The sequence below is a fragment of the Rosa chinensis genome, chromosome 6 (genome assembly GCF_002994745.2).
Source record: "Rosa chinensis cultivar Old Blush chromosome 6, RchiOBHm-V2, whole genome shotgun sequence".
Lineage (NCBI taxonomy): Eukaryota > Viridiplantae > Streptophyta > Magnoliopsida > Rosales > Rosaceae > Rosa > Rosa chinensis.
The window spans coordinates 33,128,712-33,142,836 of record NC_037093.1 but is presented as its reverse complement, the minus strand read 5'-3'; the positions used below and the strand labels follow the sequence as shown (position 1 = coordinate 33,142,836).

At 36.1% G+C, this 14,125-nt stretch overlaps 1 protein-coding gene across 2 annotated transcripts; it reads left to right on the top strand.

The window, feature by feature from the left end:
* The first annotated feature begins 687 nt into the window (after positions 1 to 687).
* On the top strand, positions 688 to 6,988 carry LOC112173247 (TMV resistance protein N). 2 transcript variants are annotated; one of them, XM_024310836.2, is made up of 8 exons: positions 688 to 994; positions 1,310 to 1,878; positions 2,397 to 3,495; positions 3,657 to 3,932; positions 4,022 to 5,095; positions 5,196 to 5,804; positions 5,911 to 6,000; positions 6,098 to 6,988. In XM_024310836.2, the coding sequence occupies exons 2-8, from the start codon at positions 1,352 to 1,354 to the stop codon at positions 6,752 to 6,754; spliced, it is 4,332 nt and encodes a 1,443-aa protein (XP_024166604.1). In that variant the 5' UTR covers positions 688 to 994; positions 1,310 to 1,351; the 3' UTR covers positions 6,755 to 6,988. The 2 variants fall into 2 exon arrangements, with proteins under 2 accessions (XP_024166604.1, XP_040365115.1); XM_040509181.1 differs by lacking the exon at positions 688 to 994 and having other exon boundaries at positions 1,139 to 1,878; positions 4,895 to 5,095.
* The last annotated feature ends 7,137 nt before the right edge of the window (positions 6,989 to 14,125 follow it).

The following is a 14,125-nucleotide window of genomic DNA, read 5'->3' as shown; positions in this document are numbered from 1 at the left end:
ACGGACATCCTTTCTTTCGAGCGAAACGAAGCATGAATCAAAAGTTGATTCCTGGACTAAGTGTGACCGTCGCCACTGCTGTCCACCACGTTTGGGAGACACAATGGGGAGTGTTCAAGTAAATCCAGAATATGTGTCTGGCCCAGACTCTAGGTTACTTGACCTAGTTGTAATAGGGTTTAGAATTAGAGATATTCTCAAAGATATCCGATTAATTATACAATTATCTTTCATTGTACAACTCTGATTCTATGTCTTGTAATCCTCTATATAAAGAGGCTCCTATTTTCAATGAAAGCACGACTCAATTCTCTCCCAATTTCAATTTTCCTTAAACACAACATTATGTATTTTAGTAGCATTTTTAGCATTTATGACCATTTTGGTAATCTGTTTACTTGCAACTTATCAAACACTTTGAAATTGCTTTTCGTTCAATTTTCAAAACAATTTACCAAACACTTAGCTGCTTCTTCTAACAGCAGTATCATAAGTGCTTCTTCTCATAGCACAACAATGCTAAATGAAGAGGACCAAAAGTCCAAAGGCCAAGATGCCCAACAGCCCATGCCTAGTGTGTAGTAGCCAATATGCAAGTTTCATTCTCCATAAAAAATTGCCACTAATTAATCATTGACGCTATATCGGGCCAGGTAGTATACCGGGGGATATATCAATGGGCTTAAAAACTGTTCGCAACAATCGCACGCTTTACGCTCACGCCTTCCCGGCACGAGAGAGTGTGTATTTTCCTCTGGTCTGATGGAGAAGGCCGATGCCCAGTGCCAGTGGCTTCTGTTCAGTTGTAACACTAGCATGGTGTTGCCGTATTCTGTACTCCAGGGTCAAAACCCATTGAAATCTGTGTCTGTAGGAAATTCTGCTGCTTTGAGCCCGAGTCAGCGGAAACTATGGATGCCCGCCACTTGTTCGATAAAATGCCTGAACTAGAAGCTGAGAGCGCACCCTACAGTCCTACACTAACGTAGATGAGGTACTTAGTGGACAAGGTGACTTAGTTGAACATATTCCTCTCCTTTTTCTTTTGTCGACTGCGGTTGGTGTATGTCACTCTCCTCTTGTAACTTGTAAGCGTGTTAGACTTTCTCACATATTCCCACTATGAGCGGATTATACGGCAAAAGAATAGCAAATGAACTGAACTTGGACATTGTTTAGTTTGGAAAATTTTAAAAAGTCATAGACATGTATAATGTGTTGTCTCATGCTTCTATACTTCCATTTTCTATTTTTCTTTTTTGTTCTAGTTTTATATTAGTTTCCATTACAGCCTCTACTTGTGAAATAGGTATGAGGAGCTTCACAGAGGATTCAAAACACTAGGTTTCCAATGGCTTTGATGACCACCAGAAACACCTCTTCCTCATCATCTTTTCCTTCTCTTTCCTCAAACCCACAATGGAGTGAATGGACATATGATGTTTTCTTAAGTTTCAGAGGTGAGGATACCCGCAAAGGTTTTACAGATCATCTATACGTTGCTTTGGAACGAGAGGGAATTTTCACCTTCAGGGATGATGAAGAACTTGAGAGAGGAAAACCGATTTCAGCAAAACTCTTGCAAGCAATACAAGAATCAAGGATAGCCATTGTTGTTTTCTCCAGAAACTATGCTTCTTCCAGGTGGTGCTTGGATGAGCTTGTTAAGATTGTTGAGTGCATGAAAGAGATTGGACAGACAGTGCTTCCAGTTTTCTATGATGTAGATCCATCAGAGGTACGGAATCAGACAGAAGCATTTGGAAAAGCATTTGCTGATCATGAAAAAAGGTTCAAGAATAACTTGGAGAAGGTGGAAAGGTGGAGAGCTGCTTTAACTGAAGTGGCCAATCTCTCTGGATTTCCTTTACAAAACAGGTACATAACACCTATGCTGGGTAAATTTGATCAATAACATGATAGTATTTGAGCCTTTTAAACATCGAGTTATTATAATAAGACCCCAATATATTTTGTACTTAAAATAGATTATTTGTGTTCATCCATGAGAAAGCATACACAAAATAGGATTATCAAAACTAGGAAACACATAAAACTCAATGGTTAGACAACTTAAATAGAAATGGCTATGTAATGACCATCGCAAACACAGGTGGTTGGCCACAAATAATAGCGTAGTCTTACTACCTGACAGTTGAACTGACTGCAGGGGCAAAAAAGATGAGTGAAATTTTTGGTTATAGTTGCTGTACTGTTGAACTTCTTGTTAATTTGCAATTGATTATACTGTACCATGGCTGCACCCCATAAACCTTAGTTTTAGCGTGTATGAAAATTGTTCTCTTTGATGACCAATGGTATGGATTTTAGTTTCATTGAAACCACATTATTGTTGATTTATCTAATTCCAAAATTAATAAAAAACACATATGCAGATATGAGTCGGAATTCATCCAAGGAATTGTTATGAAGATAAGAAGTGATTTGGACGGTACCCTCTCAATTTTTTCTAAAGACCTTGTAGGAATTGGCCTCCGTGTAGAAGAAATGATGGAATTATGTTTAGGTATTGAAGAGAAAGATGTTGGCTTTATAGGAATATGGGGGATGGGTGGGATTGGTAAGACCACTCTTGCAAGAGCTTTTTATGAAAAGGTCCGCAATCAATTTCAAGCTTCAAGCTATCTTAACAATGTTAGAGAGGTTTCAACTAAAAGTGACGGTCTAGTTTCTTTACAAGAAAAACTCCTTTTTGATGTCCAGATGAAAAGTATTACAAGCAAAGGGGATGTTCACATCGGAATTAGTAAGATACAGCGGAGACTGTGTCATAAAAAGGTTCTCATCATTCTTGATGATGTTGATAAATTAGAACAATTGCAAGCATTAGCAGGAAGCAAGAATTGGTTTGGTCGAGGAAGTAGGATCATTATAACAACAAGAGATGAACAATTGTTGATCGCTCATGGGGTGGAGAAAAGATACAAGGCCAGAGAATTAAAAAATGATGAAGCCCTTGAGCTTTTTAGTTGGAAAGCCTTCAAGGATAACCACCCCCCAAAAGATTATATGGAGGTGTCCCAAGACTTTGTAAATTATGCTAAAGGCCTTCCTTTAGCAATTGAAGTTGTTGGACCCTTTTTGAGCGGTAAAAGCATAATTGAATGGAAAAGTTCCTTGAGCAGGCTAAAAGGAAATCTTGACAAAGAAATTATGCGTGTACTTCTAATGGGCTTTGATGGATTGCATGAGAAAGAGCAACAAATATTTTTAGATATTGCATGTTTCTTCAAAGGGGAGGACAGAGATCGCGTGACAAAGATATTAGAGAGTTTTGGTTTCGACCCAATCAGTAGTATAGGTGTTCTCATTCATAAATCTCTTATCACAGTAATAGGGAGAACATTGTGGATGCATGATTTGCTTCAGGGAATGGGTTGGGAAATTGTTCGTCAGGAATGTACCAAAGAGCCTGGGAAGCGCAGTAGATTGTGGCATTATGATGATGTACTTGATGTTATGCAGTATGATAAGGTACAGCTATATGATTTGACTGAAATATATTAGCTTGAGAGATTCCATCTTTAAGTTGAGAAGTATCTAAATATTCAATAATGTAACATGCTAGTAATTCTATATTTCTGTCATTATTGATATTGAATATTCTTTTAATGCTTAGTATTCTGGGTAACCAGGGAACAGATGCAGTTGAAGGGATAGTCCTAAATGTTTCTCCGGAAGAAAAGGTACAATTGAACGATGAAGCGTTCTCGATGATGAAAAAGCTGAGATTTCTTAAAATTTCGAATGTGATTCTTCCTCATGGGCTCAAATATCTATCTACTGAGTTACAATATATTGAATGGCATGGATATCCCTCAAAGCTTTTGCCACAAAATTTCCCTTCTAGTAAGCTTGCTGAACTCAACATGTATTGCAGCCAAATTACACATCTCTGGAAGGGAATCAAGGTAACAATTTTCTCTATAATTTGTGGGTTTTGCTATATTAATATTAAATAATTAGGGCTTACTATTCTTTTATCATAATTTTATAACAGGTTTTAAACAAGTTGAAGTCTATTGATCTCAGTGACTCTGAAAGCTTGATTGAGACCCCAAATTTTACCGGGGTCCCAAATCTTGAGATCTTGATTTTTACAGGTTGCAAAAAGTTATCTAAGGTTCACCCATCCATTGTTACTCTCAGACAACTTACTTTGTTAAATATGAAAAATTGTAAGAGTCTGAAGAGCATTTCACACAACATTAGCTTGGAATCTCTTGAAACTTTAATTCTTTCTGGCTGTGCACAACTCAAGAGATTTCCAGATATTGTAGGTGATATGGAGTGCTTGTCAAAGCTTTATTTAGATGGGACTGCTATAACAGAGCTTCCATTGTCAATTAATTGTCTAGCTGGACTTACTGTGTTGGATCTAAGCGATTGCAAAAATCTGTTGAGACTTCCAAATGCCATTTGTAGTTTGACATGGCTTAAAAAGTTCACTCTATCAGGCTGCTCAAAACTTCGTAATATTCCTGATAGTCTTGTGGGTCTGGAAAGTCTTGAAGAACTTGATGTAAGTAGAACTGCTAAAACACAGATGCCATTGTTCATTGTCTATCTGAAGAATCTCAAAGTGTTATCCTACTCTGGGTGCACAAGTTTATCAAAATCTGTTATTCTTCCAGCAGTACGCCCAAAAATGAGCTTGTCGTTACCTTCTTCATTTTCAGGTCTATGTTATTTAACTGATCTAGACTTAAGTCACTGCAACTTATTTGATGGAGCAATCCCTGATGATCTGGACCACCTATCTTCATTGAGAAATATGTTTTTGAGGGGAAACAATTTTACAAGCATGCCTAAATCCATCTGTCGGCTTAATAAGCTTATATATCTGTCTGTGAGAGATTGTAGTAAATTGCAGGCACTGCCAGAGCTCCCAACAAGCATAAAATTTGTTTGGGCAGAAGGTTGCACCTCATTGAGAAGTGATTCTGATCAATATGAAGTTTGGCCTTCAAGTGAAGAAGGACAACTTCGTATTATTAAGCGCTCAATATCGCCTGCAACTTTTATTCAAATGTTTGATTTACAATTTGTATCATGGCTCCAAAGATATCATGAGGTTAACTCTCTCTCTCTCTCTCTCTCTCTCTCTCTCTCTCTCTCTCTCTCTCTCTCTCTCGTTTACTCGAGTTTAACGTCTTTTGTTCAAAATAATGCAGTTAGAAGGAAGAGCACCGTTGAAGATGGCACATGGTTTTTCATCAGCTAGCATTATTCCAGAGTGGTTTAATATTCAAAGCAGCAGCTCTTCTATAACAGTCCAACTTCCTGCCCAGATAGATGATAAAAGCAAGCCGTGGATTGGATACACCATGTATGTTAGTTTTCTAATCCATGAAAGTTTTGATACTAGTTGTGGCTTCAAAGTTAAGCACGAGTTTGATTGTTATTTGCATACCAATGACGGTCCTCTTCGTAAACAAACGTTATACCATGAACTAAACGCTAAGAACGTCCCATTCACTGGCTCAAATGGGTATTGGATAATTGTCCCGCATCTCTGGTTTATAGAACGGTTGAATTACTTGAATGAGTGCACAAGCATTGAGGCATGCACTAGAACTGATAGTCCAGCTGTGGAGGTGAAAATGAGTGGTGCCCGTCTACTATACGAGCATGATTTTTTTGGGTTTCTCCAAGCAATAAAAACTTCATGCAGGGTAAGAATTACAAAGATTAAGAAGGAGATTTCAAGTGAGGAAACCAAGTTGACTATAAAAGAACGAGAAGAATCCGTCTTACTAACTGAACGCCTGGAATGCTATGAGGTGTTTACATTTCCATTGACTCTCTCTCTCTCTCTCTCTCTCTCTCTCTCTCTCTCTCTCTCTCTACATACATACATACGTTGAACATTAAATTTGTTTTATACAGGGTAGACTCGATCCTGGAGGCAAAACATACTATATAAAAGGCAACCTCACTGATTCTCAGAGTGCAACTGATTTCAGAGAAATCCTTCAGGTCTCTCTCTCTCTCTCTCTCTCTCTCTCTCTCTCTCAACACACACACATTCACAGACACAAGCAAACGAGTGTGATTCCAATTTTCTCCTGTACAGCAATGTTCCGACCAGCACTTTAAGTATGAGAATTGGTTTCCACAACGTGAAATCCCTAAGTGGTTCTGCCGTGTCAATGGTTTCTCAGCAAGTTTCCCGCTAAATCCCAGTTTGGATTATATGAAAGATTGGAAAGGAATGGCAATTTGTGCTGCTTTTACAGTCCGCAGAGACCCCTCTCGTATACATGATAATTTGGACAAGGAAAAATTTGATCGTGTTGAATGCTATTTATCACGTACGGGCACAAGTTGGGGAAAACGAATGCGTTTTGACATCCCTAAGTCTGAAAATCCTCTTCTTTTGAAACGGCGTGGTTTCATCTGGTTATCCTATACATCACGTGGAACATTTCCAGATTTTATCTTGAATGGATGCATTTCCATGAAAGCCACCTTTCATTGTACAAGCCAGGACATAATGGTGCACAACTGTGGTTACCAACTTGTATTCCATGACAATGTGGAAGGTTTTGTGGAAACGATAATGAAATGTTCAAATACATCTCAGTCCGAACCAAAAGCTGGAAAAGAGCTCAACAAAAGCAGTCCAAGTACTCGGGTCTGCTTTATATTTCAGAGTTTATTTCTTATCTTTTTTGTAGTTTCAGTGGTTTTGTTTTGCAAACATTGCTTATCACTAGCAAAAACAAAATAATATCCTGGGAGATGACCTTGAACAAAGCCCTGCACATGGCGATAATTAGATCTGGATTAACTTCGTTGTATAATTTAGATTTTTTTTAGCCAATCATTGAATGTAAACAGCAAAGCAGGCCCTTCAAGAACGTGTAATATTATGAACTTGTCATCTCTTATTGGAGGAGCCCAAGCAAGCTTTCCTTCTTCTGATTCTTCGTTCTAATTTTGAGAAGCACAAGCCTACGTGTAACGCCTTATCCTTGTATGTCCACTATATGATAATTCCTCATGAGGTTTCGTTTTTTTATGATCAGATTATTAATAATTTTCTTGCTTCATATTTCAGAAAATCTTCAAATGAAGGCTTTGCGTCCACATACAATAGAGATGATGTTTGAACGTATCTTCATGTTTGTTTCTCACAATAATTTTGAGGGTGCACCCGTGCCACTATATCCATCAAATTTGTAGCCAAAGTTTTGTTCACTTGCCGGACCGTTAGCACGCCTGCCAGCCGTGCTTAATTTCCGTGCAAAAGGGTGATGGTGAGCTTCAGTAAGTGCTCCAGTAAGTGTTTGCCGGTGCATTTGCAAAGGCAAATACTATGTCCCTGGTCTCTTCTGGAGTTCTGGGTTTCTTGTCATTTGTCTATACTCTATAGGCTTAATTTGTAGTTTAGGGGGGAATAGATTAACTGAAGAGTCTGTAGGGTTGCTTTTTTTTTTTCCTTCTTCTTTTTCTAGTCACAGTTGATATTAATTAGTGGATTTGAGTTTTTTTTTTTTTTTAAATGTTAGTGGATTTGAGTTTATTTCTTGTTGAATTTGATAAATCCAAGCTCTGTGTTTCTCTGTAATTAATTATATTAATGAATGTTGTGACACTGATGCCATTACTTCTATGAAAATGAGATACGCAGGAATTGGCATTAATGTAATGCATGTATAGAGAAACCATGCATATCACGAGTTGTATATGTCATAGATCATATTTTCTCACACCAGCCAAGTGATAAGACCAGTTAGACCATATGCCTCATTCATTGTCACGCTCTAACTTACTGTCTTGTGAAGCAAGAAAACTATCTTTAAAAAAAAAAAAAAAAAGATCTTAAATTTCTTAAAGGGTTATTGACCCAAAACACCAAAATGAGTCAAAATTATCTCACTTACCCCAGTAACAAATTTTTATGAGTTTTTCTATTGGAACCTCCAAATTTGCTCACTTAACCTCTATGCTTTTTGCACCTCCTATCAAATTTTCAAATACTAAATTTATTCACTACACCTCACTAAAGTTCCTTAAATAACCTCACTCATATAATTTGCAAACAAACTATTATCTTTAAAATAAAAAAACTTAGTCATTTCAATGATTAATTACTCTATAATCTTAATTACATGTATATTCCTTAATCTGATAACATAAATCTCTTATCCAATAAAAAAAATCAAAAATAATTTCTAATCAACAAGAAAATAACATGAACTATTGTGTGATTTAAATTTTTTTTTCTTTTAGTTGTGCAAAAAAAAAAAAGTAATCATTTTTTCTTAATGTTTTTTTTTCTCTACTTTCTGTACCTCATGATTAATTATTTAATTTTTTTATAGTTTTTCTATAAATGCTAGCTCTCTTTTTTTTTTTTTTTACAAATATAATAGATAGACTTAGATTTAGGTTATAATATGATTTATTTTGCTCTCCCTCACAATATGTGTTCAACATGTATATCATATATTTTTATGTCACATGATCTTAATCATAGTTTTAGTTCTTATTAAATATATATGAATGCTTTAATGAGTATGTAGTGAAATTGGAAAATGAAAATAGATAAGAAAAATAATAAAGTATGCAATCTGATTATTATTTAATTGGAAAGTCTAGAGAAATAAAAATAATATTTTTTTGATATAATTATTGTCCTTAATAGTCATTTTATAGTAGGTTATATATGTAATTTAATAATTCGATTATGAATGAGGTCAAGTGAGCAGATTTGGAGGTCTCAATAGAATCCCACTACCCTAATTTAAAACGAAATAACTATTCTACCCAATTTTTATTCCCACTAACCTAATTAATGAATTACATTTTATGTCTCTCTCCTCTCCTCTCTCTTCCCCGATCTCTGCCTCCGCTTTTCTCTCTCTCTCTCTCTGATCCGTCATTATTCTCGTCAAGGCCAGAGCTCCGGTCTACCAGACCATCGCTGCTTTGTCCGCCTACATGGAGGAGCTCGGCAATGCCATCATCGACGGCGGCAACAAGTCGTACGAGAACAACGAGCACGGAATCTGGGTTGTACTGTCCGGAAAGCTAGTGGTGAATGCGAAGGTTAGGGGTTTGAGTGCGGCGTCTACTCTGGAGGTGGTTGATGCCTTCGACGAGGTAGCACCAGTGGAGCTTATCGTAGAGAAATGAGAGAGAGCAATCAAACTCTAATTTATCGCGATTCTCTAAAAGATTTTGATCCGATGGTTCCTATTTATGTAGAGAAAGGTCTGGTTTTTAGTGCTACAGAGTTTCCATTGCTTTGATTCAGCATCGTTATTATTAACTTTTAGATGAAAAACATTATTGAGTAAAATGGTTATTGTTCATATCAAACTAGTGGATCAGGTCATGGCAGGTATGCATCTCGTGATTAATGGGAAATTGGTCACAAAGTTGTGGGTAGCAATGATTGGTATAGGCCTGAGGGCCCCTGTTTGACATGGTTTTTTGGTTTTCAAAAGCTCAGAAAGAGAGAGAATGGGGGAGTGTGTGTATTGCCTTGAAAATTTTTTTGGAAAAAGCGTACTGCCTTGACATGGTTGAATATGATGAGACTACTTAATTTTGAGTATTGAGACTATTGTGAGTCTAACAAAAGATCAAGAACTGGATGCATGGCTTTACCCTTGTTTTGAATAATTTGGCCTTACATGTATAACAATTTTATTGTTTTGCTGCACAATGAGGGGCAATAGACGTCTATTGGGGAGCATTAGACGTTTTGAATTGATGTAATATTCTCATTTTTTTCTTAAATTAAAGTTTTATTTGTCTAAATTTAGAGAGATTAGTTCTCATTCCAGCGACTGAAATTTCTATTGGAGAGCAATAGACGTCTATTAGGGGGCAATACTTGGCTAATAGTCATTTATTGGGGGGCAATACATGGCTGATAGTCGTCTATTGGGGCAATAGATGTCTATTGAGGGGCAATAGATGTCTATTGGGGACAAAAAAACTTTCCGGTGAGATTTTCAGCAAATTCCAATGGGCGGCAGCCGGTGCCGGAATCAGGTGACCGGTGACAAGAATTCGGCGACCGTTGACAGGAATCGAACTAAAGTTGGCCGAAATCAGGCGGCCGGTGACCAGGCTCTGGCGAAGTCTCTCATGGTTTCTCTCTCTCTAAGTAACAAAGGGGTGAGGGTAAAATAGTATTAAAAAAATTTAAAAAAATAATCTTAATGGGGTATTAGGAAAGACCTCATTAGAGTGTTTTGGATAAGAGAGAATTAAAGAAACTTAATGGGGTAAGTGGGAAAAAAATCTCTAAAAATTGTGTAAATGGACAAAAACCCTTTCTTAAAATTTTAAATCCTAAATCGAATAATGTAAACCAGCTTATTTGACTAAATCTAACAAGAGCTCACAAAGATGAATCTTTGTTCGTTTCTCATAAAGATGTTGTGGGCCTTAAATGGCTGAAGTTATGTTAACGTTTTTTTTTTCTCTGAGGGAAGAATGTACTTCAATTTGAATTCACAATCTAAATGTTTTTACATTATCTCGTTCAAGTAGACTGAAGGATGGGGTAGCTTCAAGACTAGACGATCAGTGTATAAACTCAATCGATACTTGTCAAATATAATACACAAGGCTTCAAGAGGTAGACTGAGTACGTGTGCTGGTGTTCAGTAGTCTTTTTTTTTTTTTTTTTTTAACTTTGTCAAGGGGAACCCAAAGACTTCCTAGGCCCAAAATAAACCCCTTCAGCGCATGTGAAATGCTCCAACTGTGCATTGCAGCACAGTGCCTGCCCACTTTGACAGCTTCGGGGTCGAACCTAGGTTGGGGAGCACACCCAACTAGGCAAGAACCACTAGACCACTTGCAGTGATCTAATATCTAAGTTAGTATCCTTGTACTAATTTTTACAGAGTATTTGTAGGTGGTGCATGGGTAAATGTTTACCATTAATCATGAGAGAGAAGACCTTTTATAAGAGAACCCTTGGGATTGTAGGAACTTGTCTTTCGATATGGAAAGGGGTAGTCTTTTGTAGGTTCAAAAGGCTTACTCGAAAGCCTTTTAGTGGGGATTTGTGCTCCTCATCGATTGCCATCAAGGTGTGTGTGTGGGTGTGTCTATATATATATATATATATATATATATATATATATATATATGTCCTAGTAGTGAGGAATCTTTTTTTGTTTTTTTGCCATTTTAAGAGATCGCTTATTAGACAAACTTTTCAATTATAAATCGGTATCTCGATCGTTCAGTTTTTAGGTTTATATGAGTAGATCACTTCTGAAAATTTTTAGCCACATTGATGATCGTTAAGGCATTCATAACTGTGATTTACAATTTAAGCATGAGCGGTACAAATTTGGTTCTTTCATTGATTTAGTCTGGTTCAATATCTTAACAGTCATCAATTTGGATGAAAATTTGCAGAAGTGATCTATTCATGGAATTTTAAGAACTGAACAGTCAAAATGCCAATATATAATCGAAATGACCAAAAACAAAGATCTTTTAAATAACCACTAAAAAATAAAGATTAACTCAAATATCATAAAACTAATTTTATAAGTTATCCATTACAACCAGAATCATTTAATTTAGTGTGGTAAGTTTTCATTTTGTAACGAATATGTGTTTAGTTTGATGCGCATAGCTGTCAAAATTATCTTTAATAAAGAGTAATTTAGATATTTTAAAAGTTGATAAAATCCAGACGAACGAACGATAGATAGATAGATCTCTTTTGTGGTATTGATTGGTCATTTGTTACAGCATTCTAAAAGAAAAAATAAGAGGTTTCATTCCTTTACGAACACGTGGCAAACTACGGGTACAAGTATCTACCGTTTGGCCATGATTGAAGATTTGAAGATAACAGCAAAGCAGGCGCTCCAAGAACGTAACTGTGCAGCCGCTCCCATTTCGACACGTGGACTTGGGTTACAAAGGTCGGTCCGCATTTGAACTTTGCCCCTCCCTTCTCCAGAGACTAGCCAACTTTGAAATTTGACAAAACCCCCGTCTTTGTCTTTGATTAAGAAAATCACTAGTAAATTACAAAGCCGTCTTTTCCAAGTCATTAGACTGGACTAACTCTTGGATGCTATTGCTGCCCTTGTTTTTCTCTCTTATTTATATGCCACTTTCTATAGTTTATGTGCTTCATTTGTACTTTTCTTTGATTTTTATTCTTTTGTTAAGCTCTTGATTTGTACTTTTAATTAATTAATCTTATGATTATTCATTACCAAATCTGATCACATTACAAAAGCTAAACTGAGGCACTTTTTCACCTTTACCTAGTATTTAAGTGAGCCGAGTCTTTTTCATGAACCTTAGGTAACAAAGTTTGTTTCAAAGAATCCTATAATCCTTTTTTTTTTTTTTGAAGACAAGTTTGTATAGAAGATGAGAGAAAAAGGTGTATATTGAGCAAGGATAAAAATAGGAAATTGATGTGAAAAAATAAAAAATAATAAAAAGTTAATTTTATGATGCAGCTATTTCAGACTATGTCAAAGTTAACACAATTATTAAAGATAACAGGTGGAAGTGGCCTGCTAGGTTTTTTTTTTTTTTTTTTTTGAGAAAAGACTTATTGCCGCCTTCCAAATCCCGCAAGTGACTAAGCGGCCTAAAATCCTAGGAGCTAATCCAAAACCACCTACTCGATTGACAGGGATAGCTTTTGTAGCCAAACGCCCAGTACATTGACTCCTATAGTCTTGACTGACCAAGTCATCTTAAGAAAATACTGCTAAATCTTTCTCAAATGAGAAAAGCGCCTCTTCAAGAAAGCTTTGCTTGGTAGGCAGAAAAGGAGATGTTTATTTTGGGGAGAGACTCTAATGAGGACCTTTAAAATGAGGACTTCATAAGGACTTTCTAAACAACAGTTGTAAGACTCACTTTTCGATTACATTTCGGTAAATCAACTATTAGATGTCTAGATATGCATGAGTAGATCACTTCTTCCAATTTTCTTCCATTTTTTTTTTTAAAGATGATCAAAGAATTTCACTCCTACCTCCAAGGTGACTCCAAATTCCTTATTATCAAGGTGCCGAACTAAATCAAATCAATAAACGAACCAAATCTGTCAAATCGGAATATATCGTGTTCATAACTGATAAATCACGATTATGAATGCCTTAAATTTTTTCAATTTGGTTGAAAATTTACAGAATTGATCTACTCATGAATATCTAAATATATAACAGTTGATTTGTCGAATAGTAATGCTAAGTGAACCACTTTTTTAAGTATCACATACATCCCTTAAGTGGTAGCTGATGTAACAAAAGGTCCAACCTATAACAAAATTTCAATAAAGGACGTAGTTGTGCCACATCATTTACCACGTAAGGTGGGATACCAGTGGTGCCCAAAAAGGTAGGTCACCTTACATTATTCTTTGTTGAAATGTAATAAAAAAAGTGGGTCTCACAATCATTGATTAGAAAGTTCTCATGAAGTCCTAATTTTAATGGTCCTCATTAGAGTCTCACCCGTGTATTTTTTAGCTTGATGTATGACTATAAAACTACTCCCAACCTAATTGTAGGAAAAATCTATAACAATTACTATTTATTAGAATTATTTTTTTAAGAGAAAAACGAGTAAGTGACAGTAGATTAAAAAGCAAAATTACTCATCATGATTCTCCTAATTGGAGTGTGACCGAAAGAGCTACAAACTAAGCCCCGTTTGGGATTGCTTCACTTTTATAAAAATCAGCTTTTGTTCAAAATTTTAGGTTTTATTGTGTTTGATAAATAAATAAAAAGCAACTTTAATTGAAAGTTATACGTCACTAGCAGTAGATTTTAGAAGCAGTTCAGAGGTTGCTTTTAGAAGCTGATGTGGATCAAAACATTCTCTGCAGTTGTTTTATGTACTGACAACACTTTTAAAAATATTATTTATCAAACATGAAACTATTTTAATTCACAACTGATTATTCTCACAACACAGCAGCAGCAGTTTTTTTTAAAAGTCACAGCAATCCCAAACCATCCCTAAGTAATTTCACATATTCTCTAAGTAGGCCCATCATATAAAGTGCAGGGACTGGGGAACCTTACAAACTTAAAAAAAAAAAAAAAAATCTAAACTCAAGGTACAAATCCAACTATTA